At 48.5% G+C, this 15764-nt stretch overlaps 1 protein-coding gene across 3 annotated transcripts in view; it reads left to right on the top strand.

Moving 5' to 3' along the window:
- Positions 1-15764, top strand: part of CACNA2D2 (calcium voltage-gated channel auxiliary subunit alpha2delta 2) — a 648687-nt gene that overhangs the window by 468263 nt on the left and 164660 nt on the right. For all 3 annotated transcript variants that reach the window (XM_050958643.1, XM_050958641.1, XM_050958642.1), the window contains one exon: positions 2233-2277. In XM_050958643.1, coding sequence (XP_050814600.1) covers positions 2233-2277 — 45 coding nt within the window. The remainder of the gene's footprint in view (positions 1-2232; positions 2278-15764) is intronic.

Raw genomic sequence — 15764 nt, forward strand, 5'->3', positions numbered from 1 at the left:
TTCTTGTAGTGTGGGGTCCAAAACTGGATACAGGAGTCCAGATGAGGCCTCACCAATGTCGAATAGAGGGGAATGATCACGTCCCTCGATCTGCTGGCAATGCTCCTACTTACAGAGCCCAAAATGCCGTTAGCCTTCTTGGCAACAAGGGCACACTGTTGACTGATATCCAGCTTCACATCCACTGTAACCTTTAGGTCCTTTTCTGCAGAACTGCTGCCTAACCATTCGATCCCTAGTCTGTAGCAGTGCATGGGATTCTTCCATCCTAAGTGCAGGGCTCTGCACTTGTCCTTGTTAACCTCATCAGATATCTTTTGGCCCAATCCTCTAATTAGTCTAGGTCCCTCTGTATCCTGTCCTCCAGATCATTAATGAAGATGTTGAACAAAACCGGCCCCACAACTGACCCTTAGGGCACTCTGCTTGATACCGGCTGCCAACTAGATATGGAGCCATTGATCACTACCCGTTGAGCCCGATGATCTAGCCAGCTTTCTCTCTGCCTTACAGTCCATTCATCCAGCCCATACTTCTTTAACTTGCTGGCAAGAATACTGTGGGAGACTGTATCAAGAGCTTTGCTAAAGTCAAGGAATAACACATCCACTGCTTTCCCCTCATCCACAGACTCAGTTATCTCCTCATAGAAGGCAATTAGGTTAGTCAGGCATGACTTGCCTTTGCTGAATCCATGCTGACTGTTCCTGATCACTTTCCTCTCCTCTGAGTGCTTCAGAATTGATTCCTTGAGGACCTGCTTCATGATTTTTTCCAGGGACTGAGGTGAGGCTGACTGGCCTGTAGTTCCCCGGATCCTCCTCCTTCCCTTTTTTAAAGATGGGCACTACATTAGCCTTTTTCCAGTCATCTGGGACCTCCCCCAATCACCATGAGTTTTCAAAGATAATGGCCAATGCTCTGCAGTCACATCTGCCAACTCCTTTAGCACCCTTGGTTGCAGCGCATCCAGTCCCATGGATTTGTGCTCATCCAGTTTTTCTAAATAGTCCCGAACCACTTCTTTCTCCACAGAAGGCTGGTCACCTCCTTCCCATGCTGTGCTGCTGGGAGCTGACCTTGTTCGTGAAGACAGAGGCAAAAAAAAGCATTGAGTACTTGAGCTTTTTCCACATCCTCTGTCACTAGGTTGCCTCCCTCATTCAGTAAGGGGCCCACACTTTCCTTGACTTTCTTCTTGTTGCTAACATACCTGAAGAAACCCTTCTTGTTACTCTTAACATCTCTTGCTAGCTGCAACTCCAAGTGTGATTTGGCCTTCCTGATTTCACTCCTCCATGCCTGAGCAATATTTTTATACTCCTCTCTGGTCATTTGTCCAATCTTCCACTTCTGGTAAGCTTTTTTGTGTTTAAGATCAGCAAGGATTTCACTGTTAAGCCAAGCTGGTCACCTGCCATATTTACTATTCTTTCTACACATCGGGATGGTTTGTTCCTGCAACCTCCATAAGGATTCTTTAAAATACAGCCAGCTCTCCTGGACTCCTTTGCTCCTCATGTTATTCTCCCAGGGGATCCCGTCCATCAGTTCCTTGAGGGAGTCAAAGTCTGCTTTTCTGAAGTTCAGGGTCCATACACTGCTGCTCTCCTTTCTTCCTTGTGTCTCTATACTCTCTATAGATTCCTCCCAATGATTCCTGCGAATGGCTCACTAACTTGTGGTTGAAGTAAAATAACGTTCTTTGGGGCTGTGACATCACAGCCCCTTCTTGGACAAAGCACTGTAATGTCACCAAGCCTCCCCCCTCGATGATGCATAATGATGTCATCAAGCAGGAGACGTGATGAGCAATGACATCACAACCTCAGTGGCATCTCCGTGCATCATCACAGTGAGGTTGTGATGGTCAGGCAGGAGAGGTGGTAGGCCATGATGTCATACCCCCACTCTGACATCATCAGGGCGGAGATGGTGAAGCAAGTGCTACAGTTAACACTGACTCTTAGAAACAGAAAGAAATAAAGTGCAAGGGGAGGGAGGAAGGGGAAGCTGGACCCATCTGACGGTCACTGTGACGGCTCAGGCATGGGGTTTGTTTTTAAGCTCCCGTTTTTCTCTTGGGAACCTCCTTTTGAGCCTTGTTTCCAGGAGCCTGGCCAGTGGGGAGGCAAGGGACTGAACAAGCCTCTGTGCGCATTTGGGGTGGGGTGGGCCTGCCAGCCAGGGCTGTGCATAGCACTAACCGGAGCTTTCACATTTTCTTTGCAGGAGGAGGATATTGAATACTACGACTCCAAGGCAGACACGGAATATGTGAGTACAATCCCTGAATCCTCCAATAGTCACAGGTAGGGGGTGGGTCTGGGCTGACGCTCTACTCTGGCTAACCCACTCTGATACCATGCATGGAACCTGCTCCTGTGGCAACTGTTGGCAGGAGCACGGCCTTTTACATGACAAACTTATCCCAGACAGGGGACATGACCTAGTTCACTTGGGTTCATATCAATACAGGGTGTTTGACTGCTAGGTCTGGGAACTCATGGCAAGTTACTAGCTTTAACAGCTGGACTCATTGCGTGGCAGGAGTGGCTGTGGGGGAACTGCCAGCTACTCCAGTCCCAGCCTCTCCCAGCAGGGGGTGCTGTAGGGAATGGGGCAGGTATCAACATGGATAGGGGTCAATGTTATGACTTTGCTGAGGTACTTTTTAGATTTTAATGCTGAAATCTAACAAATTGCTAATTTGATGTGTGTGATAGCCAATATTAGAATGGAATCTAATAGGAGAACCTCTTTTTATCGAGTCTAGGGGGCAGTAGCTTACCACCTTAACACTAGGTTCTTCTTAGATCAACTTTTAACTTGAGCAGTATTTCTCAAATCAGGACACTGGGTTATTCTTAACCAAACAGCAATTTATTAATTCACCGAGAACCACATTAGTATACAACCAGCAGTTCATCACTCAAGTGTAGACGGAACCAATGTTCCAGTTATGTTCTGCACACCTCAATACAGCCTTGCAAGCAGTTGTCACAGAGTACGGTTGAGGCTCAGCAGTTTTACCAAGGAACAATGCAAATTACTAAGATTTTTTATCACATTTGCTTAGGATCATCAGTTCTTTAGTACCTAACAAATTTATCACTCTTCTAACATTTCTCCAAGGAGTAAGAATGTACATGTCTGTAAGGCACTCTTAAGAGTGTGGTCCCTGCTATATGAATGGATTGAGGATGAGGGACAAGTTTAGAATATCAAAAGCAATGATTTGAAGTTATGGTTCAGGTCAGTTTGATTGGGTTTATAAAGGAGTGCATACACAGAGCATGAGTTAAAATCTAAAATATAATTACTTGATGTCTCACTGGAGAGCCTAGACTGAACAAGGTACCCTTCAGTTATTTATGTATACATAAAGGAGGAATACAATCTTTGACATGAAATCTCACCACTTCTTATCTGGTTAAATCTGGGTTGTAAGGAGAGTCCGTTCCTCGTGCCTGGTGCAGGAGTATGTTGCAATGCGGGGATTCAGTCAACTCTGGGGTCCCCCATGGTGACCTCAGATTTGTATACCCTAAATCCTGGGCTCATTGGAGGGGGGCACCCTTGGATTTCCATTGGCCCATTGCCACATGAGTGCTCAGATTTCACCCCTTTCAGTTTCTCTGCCTCTTCTGTCGGTATCAAGTAGATGGTGCGGGTGTATGATAAATTTCTTCAATCCTTTTCTTATCGGAGGCTTTTTAATTCAGTTCAGTTCAGGGATTTAAGTTCAGTATTAGCCCATGTTGTTAATTGAAATTTCCCCCTTTTTAAGCAATTTCTTTTAATAATTCCAAGTTATACTGTGGTTAGGTGATTATATCTTTCCACCTTTCTTTTTGTGCCTATGACTCCTCGAGTGCAGCAATCATTCACCAAGGAAACAAACAAAATCCATTCTAAGCCTTTACATTTGGTGGATACAGTCTTTGATTTTATAGAGCATTTCACATTATTTAGGGCTTGCAACAGAACAAGAGGTATTATCCATATATAAAGAGTGAGTTTACCTGATTCACAGAGCAGATAAACATGCAGCTTCTAATTCAGAGTGAAAAACTTATCAATAGGACAAAACAGATTATCCATGGTATATTTGATTTATTAGGAAAACAAATGTATAATTGATAATTTGGGGTGAAAATGTGGTTTGAGTTGCTTAGGGTAACAGGCAGTTTGCCCTATTTGACCTTCAGTCTCACAGCCAGTTATGCATAGTTTGTTTAATTTGCAGCTTCCTCACCAATCTTTGGATCAACTCTGAGGGCACTTGTGCAGTGGCAGTGTTACAGCGCTAGCAGTTAGAGCCCTACTCACAGAACACTGAAGGGAAACTGCTGTTGTGCATTCACAGTGTCAGCTGCCTGTGCAACAATGTGTTCACACTTGCGGCACTTGCAGTGGTATTCGGAGCAATGCACTCTGGGCAGCTATCCCACAGAGCACTTCTTTCTCTTCTGCCGCTAAGATTTGTGGGAAGGCGGAGGGGGTTGTGTGGCATCCTGGATCCTGTCCCAATGACTTGTGATGCATTGCTTCACGTCCCAGAAATCCCTGTGCTTCCATCCACATTTGGCAACTTTTTTCGACGGTTTGTGTACTGCGCACCCTGCTTCTTCGGTCTGCAGGAATGGATCCTGAACTGCTGACCAGTATGCGGCTTGCTCTGACTAACACGTCACGAATGGCAGTGGAGTTATTCCTTAAACTACAAAGGCAAGAGGAGTACGACATTGATCTCGCCACGTGTAGTAGCTACGACACGAGCTTGCTTGTGGCATTCACAGAGGCGCTGACCACAGTGGAACGCTGCTTTTGAGTTTGGGAAACAAGCACTGACTGGTGGGATCACATCATCATACATGTATGGGATGACAAGCAGTGGCTGCAGAACTTTCGCATGAGGAAAGCCACATTCATGGGACTGTGTGATGAGCTCGCCCCATCCCTGCGGCACAAGGACATGAGAATGAGAGCTGTCCTGTCATTGGAGAACCCCTGGTGATTGAACTGTGGAAGCTGGCTACTCCAGACTGCCACCAATTGGTTGCTAACCAGTTTGGAGTGGGAAAGTTGATCGTTGGACTCATGTTGATGCCATTAATATCATTCTGCTCCGAAAGACCGTGACTCTGGGCAACGTGAGTGACATTGTGGATGGCTTTGCACAAATGGGCTTCCCTAACTGCAGAGGGGCAATAGATGGCATGCATATTCCAATTCTGGCACCAGATCACCTACCTACCCAGTACATTAATCGCAAGGGGTATTTCTTAATGCTTCTCCAGGTGCTAGTCGATCACCGTCGGCATTTAACAGACATTAGTGCAGGCCGGTCCGGAAAGGTGCATGACATACACATCTTTCCGAAAACTGGCCTGTTCAGGAAGCTGCAAGCAGGGACTTTCTTCCCAGACCAGAAGATCACCGTAGGGGAAGTCAAAATGCCCATTATGATCCTGGGAGACCCCGCCTGCCTCTTAATGCCATGGCTTATGAAGCTATACACGGGGCAACTTGACAGCAGCAAGGAGCGATTCAACAACAGGCTGAGCAAGTGCAGATTGACAGTTGAGTGTGCTTTTGTCTGTTTAAAAGCCTGCTGGCGCTGCCTCTGTGGGAAGCTGAACCTGGCCAGTGACAATATTCCTATGCTTATAGCCACGTGCTGTATGCTCCATAATATTTGTGAGGGGAAGGGTGAAAGCTTCACTCAGGGCTGGACAGCAGAGACTCAGCTCCTGGAGGCTGAGTTTGAACAGCCAGAAACCAGGGTTATTAGAGGGATGCAGTGCGGGGCCATAAGGATCAGGGATGCCTTGAGGCAACAGTTTGAAGCTGAAAGCCACTAATATTTGTTGCTATGCTCAGGAGTGCAGAGCTTGTAATACTAGGAGGTGATTGGTGCAGACGATGCAGTATGTGGGTTTAACATAATTGTATGTTGCTTTGCAGGGCTCTTTCTGCTTTCAGTTAATAGAATAAGGATTTCAAACCAACACAATTATTTTATTAAAAAATAACAACTGGAAGAGAGAGTCAAAACAAAAAGACAATCAACAGTGAGGAGGACAGGGGAAGGGAAGGTCCCAGGAGGAGTAAGGGTCCCGGGGCAGCTAAAGATTTGTGTATGTCCAGGGATCATATCCAACCTTCTCCTCTGGAGTACAATGAAGCGGGTACTGTACTTCAGCAGGGCCAAACTGCAGAGGGATGGGTGTTGAGTGCAGTGAGTAGAGGGAGTCCACAGTGCTGGACTGCGAGGGGAGAAGTGGAATACCATGGATATAGACTGGAGCCAGGAGGTTGATAAGAGTGTGTTGGCAGTGTCTGGGGGAGGAGCATGGGAAAGAGTTTTGCAACAATGGCTGCAAGGGAGGGCGGGAGCAGAGCAGCTCGGTTTGAAGAGCTAGTATCGCCTGGAGTATGTCCGGGTGGCATTCCATAACTTTAAAAGCCACTCTGTTACTTCATTCTGGCATGCCGCGTTCTCCTTTCAGTCCCTCTTCTCGCTGTCCCACCACTCCTTCAATTCCTGTTTCTCAGTGGTGGAGTGCATCATAACATTACGCAGAAAGTCCTCCTTAGTTCTTCTTGGCCACTTTCTAATTCTGCACAGCTGTTCAGCCACCGATAACAAAGAAGGAGGCTGGGCTCCTAAGGTCGTCTCTGTGAAGTTTAAACACAACATTTTACAGAAGCACTATTGTTTGCAACACAGAGAACACTGATTTAGTGATTTAAAACACAGCCAGTACTCACACCACCTGTCACTAACCGGCTGACCCCAGGCAAGCACACATGAGCCTCAAGACCCCCAAAATGGTGAGTAGCCACAGGGGCAGGGTAAATCACTGTTTCTGGACCCTGCTGTACACTGGGCTCATGGCTGTTGGGGAGAGCCAGCACTGTAGGAGGGGCCTGATAATCGTTCCTGTCCCCAGACTTTCCACAGGATGTGATCATTATGGAAGATCTCTCGCTGGTGAGGATGAGCAGGGAATCAAGGGACAGTCTTCTCCAAGCCTGCAGCTTCTGTCCTGGCCCCTATGTGGCTCGCCTGTGTGCAGCAGTGGTCCCCCACCCCACCCCCCATGACGGCACAGTGGTGCGGGAAAGTTACCGTTACTGGGGCAAGAAACAAAGCAACTCTGCCGAAGAATCTGCAGCAGCACATTGCCCAGTATCTCCATGAGAGTTTCTGGAGATCTCTGAGGGAGATTCCCGTGAAGTGAGGGAGTCCGTCAACAGCCTGTTCCACTGCTCAGACAAGGCATGTGGGGGGAGACAAGCTTGCAATCCTGCCCCCAACAAGTCACGTCACCGATTCCCAAAATCAGATCCACTTAGCTGGGGCCTCTTCTCCTGTTTGCACTTTGCCAGTCTCCGACATCTGTGACTGGCTAGCCTCCTCCGGGGTAGAAAAGAGCTCCTGGTTGTATGCATCTCTGCCCTCCGAGTCATCCTCTGCCTCAAGGCCCCCTCTCCCGCCACATCCTCATCCAAGATTTCCTCCTCCTGGTTCAGTCCACTCTTGACTGGCATGTATCCGCCAAAGTATCCACAGTTGTCTTAGCAGTGGAGGTGGGGTCATCACCAAGTATCGCATCCAGATCTTTGTAGAACCGGTAGCTTGGGGGTGCAGCATTGGAGCGGCTGTTTGCCTCTAACGCCTTGTGGTAGCGTTCCGCAGCTCCTTCACTTTGACTCTACATTGCAATGTGTCCCGGTCATTGCCCCTTTCTGTCATGCATCGTGAAATCTGTCCGTAGGTATCATCATTCGTACAGCTGGAGCGCAGCTGAGACTGGATAACCTCCTCTCCCCAAATGCTGATCAGGTCCAGCAACTTGGCATTGCTCCAAGTGGGAGATAGCCTGGTGTGTGGAGTAGGCATGGCCACCTGGAACGATGCGCTGAGACTATTGCATGCATCACCAAGCAAACAGGAAGGGGACTTTCAATATTCCAAAGGAATTTACGAGGTGGGGATGACGGTTGGTCACCTGAGGGCAGGGCAGTAGAGTTCAAACCGATGACCAGACAGGTGAGAACAGGCATTATAGGACACCTCCTGGAGGCCAGTCGCAGCACTGTAATCACCATGGTGTCTACACTGGCACCGCAGCGCTGTAGCCCCTGCGCAGAAAGCTCTACACCTCTCGTCGAGCTGTTTTTTTAAAGCGCTACAACTGCGCAGTTTCTGCACACTAAGTGACGTGTACACCTCGGGAGTTACAATGCAAAAATCTCTTTACTGCGCAGAAACTTGCCAGCATAGACAGGGCCTTAGTATGCAATGGGCTGCTTTGCTAGGAATTGTGACGAACTGGGAAAGTTCTTAATGTTTTCTCTGAATACTGTGTTGGTGCCTCAGTGTCCCCATGGCAGTTCTTAAGTATCTGGCAGAGCAAAGGGCCAGTGCACCTAAATGCCTGGCACTCTGTCTCTTAGCAACTGATGGCCTGGGCCCCTCCTCTGCAAAGGTGCCAACTGAAGGTGTTGGAGACAAAGGGATCAGGTGACCTCCTGGCCCCGGAAAGGGGCTGAGCAGAGAGGAGGGGCTGGGGGGGTTGTTAGTCTGGAGCTGGCTGGGGTCAAGGGTGGAGGGCAGACCTGGGGGTCTGGCTCACTGCCCCCCAGAATGGACCCGGCTGAGGGGTCCGGTTCGCTGTATCTACAAGCTCTGTTTTACACCCTGTTCCTGTCATCGAATAAACCTCTGTTTTACTGGCTGGCTGAGAGTCACGTCTGACTGCAAAGTGGGGGTGCAGAACCCGGTGGCTTCCCCAGGACCCCGCTGGGGTGGACTCGCTGTGGGAAGCGCACGGAGGGGCAGAGGATGCTAAATGCTCCAAGGAGAGACCCAGGAGGTGAAGCTGTGTGAGCTTCTTGCCCTGAACAAGTCTGCTCCAAGGGAGAGGAGGCTCCCCAAAGTCCTGACTGGCTTGGTGGGGAGCAGTTCCGGAGCATCGCCCGGGGACTCCGTGACAGGAATTAATACTTATTAATTATTCAAGATATATCTATGCTCTATACCCCTTACACAGGACTGTGGGGGTGCTCCCAGCTACTCCAGCCTCAGCCTCTCCCATCAGAGAGTGCTGTGGGGCTAGGGTGGTGGCACTGGCTATGGGGGGAGCACCCAGCTACTCCAGCCCCAGCCTCTCCCAGCAGAGGGCACTTTAGGGGGCAGGGCAGGAGCACTGGCTGTGGGGGAGAAGCTCCCAGTTTCTCCAGTCCATCTTCTCCCATCAGGGGTGCTGTGAGGAGAGAACAGGAGCACTGGCTGGTAGGGGGGAGGCAGCTCTTCCAGCCCCAGCCTCTCCCAGCAGGGGGTGCTGTGGGGCAGGAGTGCTGGCTGTTGGAGCCTGATTACAAGATGCCTTGGGATCATTAGAATCAGCATAACCCCAGATGTATGACTGTAGCAAGTGCTATCTCTCTGGCTGAGCCAGCTGGGCTCCCTAGCAGTAACTGGTTACGGTCCCTAAGAGCCAGTGCTATGCTGTTCTGTTACACCAGGCAATTTCTGAGAGGGGCCACTTAGTGCCCAGTGCCATCACCCAGGAAGCAGAACCAGTGTGCAGCGGATGGCTCTGCATTGCAGAGAGGGTGTGCACTGCACACTGCACAGCCCTGCTTGGGGTGGCGGGCACTCCCTGTACAGCTGGTGGGGAGGGCATGGCCTTCCTGTGCTTCCGCCTGCAGAGGACAACTGCTAGGCTACTCCAGCCATTAGGGCACCTCCATCCCACAGCCTGGGGCAGATTCCTCCTCCTCACCCTACAACCCCCAGGTTTATCCCCCAGGCCTAGCCCAGCTGCTTGGGCTGGACACTAGGGGATGGCTGCTGGATGTAGGCCCATGCAGAGAGATTCTGTGCTCCAACAGGGATGGGCCGTCAGCTGGAGCCAGTCTCAGGGGGATCCAGGAGCGTGTTCGCTAAGGCAAGCCGCTCTGCTGCCTGGGAAAGTTTCTAAAATTAAAGCTGGTATCTGAAATTCAAATGAAGAGCAAACCTTTAATTAGAGACTGAATCTAATTCTCGACCCCCCTCCCGGCAAAGCCGTCCTGTGATGCTGGCAATCAGTGCTTTAAATATAAACCAGACAGCTTGAATTTCCCAGGGCTCCCAAGGGGGTCAACATGTGCTGGTTATACTTCTTGATGATAGCACTCAGCTAGTGCTTTGTCTGATCAAAACACTTCACAGGCATCGCTGCTGCCCTAGCTCACCCCAGAGGTGGCTGCATTTTAGTGGCACGTGATATGTTGCCTGGGTATGGGGGTGGTAAAGTACTTTGGCATCCTTCAGGATGAAAAATGCCCTATAAGCACAAGCCGCTGCTGTTGATTGTTCTCTGAGCCCTGGGCTGGCAGGAAGTAGCTGTTTCTTCATCTGACTGAGCTCCCCTCCCACTTCTAAGACCTGGCTCAGGCACAGTGATGGAAGGAGTTTTTCCTGCTGCTGCCCCTTCCCTCCACAGGGCTGATAAACAGCTGGAGGGGAAAAGCAGTGAAATGTGATCAAGTCAGTATCTTGTGAGCGAAGAGCCCCCTGTCGCCCCCCCGCCCCCAGTTAACCACATTCTGCACCCCTAGGCCTCTGCCAGCCGCTTACACTCCCTAGCCGAAGTGGAAGACAATAGCAGCGGGCAGCAATTGTAAATAACATACGAGCAGCCCTGGTTTGGGTGCCCAGGCCTGGTCCCTGATGTCCCACGTGTTCCTTTACACAGAAACAAGCAGCGAAGGACTGGGAGAGCATCCAGGCCTTTGACCCAGAAACTGATTCACAGGATCGGTTTCCCCAGCCTGCAGCTAGGTGCTGAACTGGGAAGGGCTAGGGGGTGGACATGACCATTTAGCAGAGAACAACCCTACCCAGGCACCAAGAAGGAGAAACAGAGTTGAATCCAGAAGGTCCCCATCCCCAAAGTCAGTTCACCTTGGAAGGGCCATGTATCTTTGTCTGTGCCCACCTACCTGCAAGAGCAGCGCTGCTGGAGCCGGGCCTCCAGCATGTGGTGTGTGTCAGAAATCCAGAGGGGGCTGCAGGCTCTCCCCCTCTGCATGTGACCTGCGCTGGCCTCGCTGTCTGAGCAAAGCAGTGGCTGCTGCCACTTAGCAGGTGTAGCTGGGGCCGTATTAGCCCTGCTCTTCCCACCCTCTTCCCTAACCTGGGTGTTGCAGTGCTGGGTCCATGAAATGCAGCAAGACACACCCTTCTACACTGCTCTCCCAACCCCCCGTACACTACTACCTGTAGCCCTCCATCGCTGTGGCGAATGGGGCAAGACGTGCACCTGGGCATAGATAAACAGCACTAACGCAGCACTGCAATTGCACCATCAACGGCAAGCCAAGCCGTGTTACAATGGGGGAGGGGAGGTTGCTTCTCGGCTGGGGTCCCAGTGTAGTGCCACTGCAGACAGCGGGGCTGGGTCATTTCACATTAGCTGGACATCGTATTCCAGCTCTGCAGTACAACATACGAAGCTAAAAATATATGACTTTTCTAAGGTCACTTCCCACCTGAGTAATTGCTGTGGCGCCCGCTGGGTTGGGATGTGAGCTCAGTGGGAGGGGAGGGGTCCCTAGGTGGGTGACTGGGAGGGGAAGCGCCCCATGGTAATCTCTCTGTTAAGATGGCACCCGCTCTGTGAAGAAATGTGGGAACCTCTGGGACGTACGAGGCTACCGTCAGGCCATGTTGGCTGCACAGTGTCTTAGTGGGTGTTGCCTAGACACTTGGTGTGGTTCCAAGATCTGCACCTCAGGGCCAAATCCTGCAGTTCTTCCTTGGCTGTTCCTTCAGGCCGATGTGGGAAGACTCCATTTGAAATCATTGGTAGTTTGGCTTGTGTAAAGAGAGAGGAATTAATTTAGGATGTGGCTTTGAGAAATTATTAGAGTTGGTTATCTAAAGGAACCCCCAGATTTGTGAATAAACCAGTCTCTGTGTGAGGTCAGCTTCCTTGTTGGGCACCAACGTTCTCTGGCACCCGTGAAAATATTTGCAACTCCTGCAAGCTGAATGAATTCACACTGCAGTGTGTGATTCGTTCTTCCGTATACTGCTGGTTCAAATCATCCACGCAAGGAGCAGAAACAAATCCACATGGGCAATGGCACATCAAGAATCGTGACCAGCAAATAGTTGAAACAAATAGCTTGCAAAGCACCCATCATCTGAAAAGAATTAGTCCAAACTACTGGCTGAGCACTTACAAATACATGCAGGGAAAGCAGGGATGGATTATGAGCTGATAAGAAGCCTCAGCTCAGTCTGACTAATAGGATTCAACCACCTCTAGAATTTATACATAGTAGTTGAGTGCCAAACAATGCATCAGATATTCAGATCTAGCTTTCCTGTCACAGAGGCTCTGAAATAACTAGAAAGAACAGTGCTTGAGGGCAAATTCAAAACAGATCCGATCGATTTCTTCAAAGTGCAATCGCTGACAAACCCTCCCCGACACCATCGCCCCCGCTGACACAGCAACAGGTCACATGGCCTGCTCCTGCTGTCCCAGGAACAGAAAAACTTTAATGAGAGCTACAGGAATGATAAACAGCAGTGACAGATGCAAACAGGTGTGACTTCCTTGGAGGGGAAGTATGAGACTTTTATCAGCCCATGGGACTAATCTGAGCAAGGAAAGCAGGGGGCAGGAAGATGCTTTGACAAAACAGAAGATGAGGCATGGGTTGATTACAGTGTAGACGTTCTCTTAGACCTCCCTCCTATTACCAGGCAGGAGTCACTTGGTAGTTATGCAGCAGCAATCTTAGTGCAAGGTAGGCTGCTCCTATGCAAAACACCAGCAACTTCTGGCTGTTAGCTTTAGGATTAGACATTTATATGTATAATGAGAACATCCATGGGATTAGAACATATGAGGGATATAAACCCTCGTGCTTCAGGGCATAAACCAGACTCTAGCTGACGAGGGCTAGGAGAATCTTCGTATGTTTCTGGATTGGGCTTGACACAATATTGACTTTTGAAAAGGCCAGTCTTTACTATAAAAATATTTTCAGTGATCTGCAGTGCTCATGAAGACGAGGGTCTCCTGATACTGGCTGGAACCAGGAGTGCCCAAAGCAAGCGCTGTCCAAATTTCCCTCCATGAGATTTCCCTGAAATGAGCTGTAGCCCCGTCTGGCAGCCAAGGATGTGTCTACTCTGCTTTTAGGAGGTGTGATTGCAGCCCTTGTAGATGTACCTGAGCAAGGTCACAACTAGCTGACGTAACAATAGCAGTGAAGCCACAGCAGAATGGACAGTGACAACTCCTGAGGAGAAATTGATAATTGCTTTACAAAGCATGATGGTTTAGGAAATTGGTCTTGGGTCTAAAATTGTGTATCATTGAAGGCTTGATTCATCTGTCCCCTGGGTCGTGCGGACAGAAGGCGGGCCTCAGAGGTGGAAAGTCCAATTGGAACATGAATCAAAGCAGTGCAGACTGCCTAGGCTGAACCAACTGAAGCATAGAGCTCAGCAATATTTTTCAGCGAATAGTAAATTCCCCAAAAAAACGTTTTTTTAAAAGTATCTAAAAGTTCGGACAAGTTAAGCAAATAATTTTGTCAGGAAAAACACTAGGAAAAATAATAGGATATTTTGGACATTTTCTAAACTAACCATTTCAAATCGACATTTTGTTCAGAAAATGTCCATCCGAATCGCTGTTTGAAAGTTTTCCTTCGACCCAAATAAATTTTTTTGTTTTTGCTTTGTTGAGAATAACCTAAACAAATCAGTTTGGTTTTGAAATGAACTTCTGGTTTGGGGGTTGGGGAGGGATTTTGCAGTTTAGCTCTGAAAAATCAATGATTTATGCACGTCCACTGATGCTGCCTACAAAGTGGGTGGGGCCATCTGCAAGAGGGTATGTCCAGAATGCTTGGGAGATGCAGCAGGTTTTTCAAGCAGTCTCCATTGGCTGGGCACCTATGCAGTCCTGCATTCTATGGAATGCCTGGGAGACAGCTGCTTCCCTCTTCCAGGGTGAATTGCCCCTACTAGGGCATCTACTACTGTACACCAGAGGATGCAAATTGTACTAGTGAGGATGAATCAGGCCCTCCATCTCCAGATGGTTGCAAAGCCATTGAGGTCTCCTGAGCCATCAGCAATCGCAGCTTTTTAAAACCTGCAGCTCTCATAACAAAGCAGAAAAGAAAAGGAACCAAATGAAGTTAGCAGTCTGTATCCGTGTCAATGGCAGCGCTCAAATCATTTCCCATTTGGGCTTCTCTCTCTTTCTCTCTCTCTCTCTTTTTTTATTATAGGAAAATTGTATGGGCCCTATTGAAAACACTTGTAATTTTCCATGGATGGGACTCTGTCCTATTAGGACTATTACTTCTTCCCAATGAAATCCCTGCTAATTTAATTCCAACCAAATAAAAGACAGAAAAGATGATGAAATAATAATAAAAAAAAGATACCAGGATGCTTGCAATTGAAGTAAATAGCAAACCCGCATCTTTTTCTCTTTTTAGTTCCATTTTTTAGATTTAAATTGAACACGAGAACTCCCTGAAATGAAGTTAGTTGTAATAGACAATGCCTATTCACTGAAACTGTGACTTCATTCATGAGCCTCACGCCAGATTGAAAGGTGGAGGGAAAATAAAGTTGCATTTCCTATTCATTTTGCCAACACTCCACTATCTTCCTGAACACGTTTTTATTTTTTTCCCCAAACGAATGGGGACTGTCTGAAGGTTCATGCAGGGACCCCAGGACACTCAGAATGTTTACAGAAGTCAAGAACTTTTTGCCTCTTCCCTGAAGTGAAGGATTCAATATTTAGTCCTAGAGAAGTGTTCAGATCAACAAACATTCTCAGCTTGATACTACTGGCGGAAAGGTAGAAAATTAAAATAATTTTCCAGGCATTATGATTATGTTTATGGCAGGGGGGAAGTTTAAATCAGAACTGAGGCCCAAATCCTACAGGGCAGAGCCATAGCTGCTGTTTATCAGCAAAGCTCCATTGAAATCAATAGAGCTGTGTCCCATGTCGGCCCTGGAGGATCTGGTCCTTTATGCCATAACAACAATGATGTTAATTTTTTGCCACTGATCAGTGGCAAGTCATTAATTTCCCAGAGTTATAAAATGGAAGGAAGGCTGTAGGGGACTAGGAAAGACTGTGTCACGGCCTAGCTAGGGTATTTTTGCTTTTTTGGCGGCCTTGTGGAAAGCCCCTGCTTGCTAAGTGGCCGGTTATTGTAGGACACGGCATGCCAGTTATAACTTGCTTTTAACTGGTTGAAACCAGTTTGTATGGCCTTAGGCCAAAGGGCGAGCATAGCTTGTAAAAAGTCCCTTTTTGCATATTTATAAGTTGCTTTTGTATTGTGTATATATAGCTGTATGCTCCCGGTCCCGCCTTTGGACTCCGACCCAGGCCGAGCTGAGCTTCAGTGCTGGGTTCCCTGCCAAAGTGACAGCAACGCCCGGGGTCCCCGTTGCGAATGTGTCACTTTACCTTCATTAAAGCCAAATAACTTACAGTGTGTGTGGGCCTCGTTCTTGCAGAGCATCCAAGCACGTTACAAAGGCTTTTTTTGCAACTGCCCCTTCTTTTGTGGTTGGGATAGCCTACCCATGGTGCGCTCGGCAGTATAGACTGGAGATATCTTTGTATCATCCTTTCCAGCACTCAAGCCCTGTACCTCGCTCCACTTTCCTATTCTGCTGCTTCGTGAGACATTTGTAAGCT

The sequence above is a fragment of the Gopherus flavomarginatus genome, chromosome 6, assembly GCF_025201925.1.
Source record: "Gopherus flavomarginatus isolate rGopFla2 chromosome 6, rGopFla2.mat.asm, whole genome shotgun sequence".
Classification (NCBI taxonomy): domain Eukaryota; kingdom Metazoa; phylum Chordata; order Testudines; family Testudinidae; genus Gopherus; species Gopherus flavomarginatus.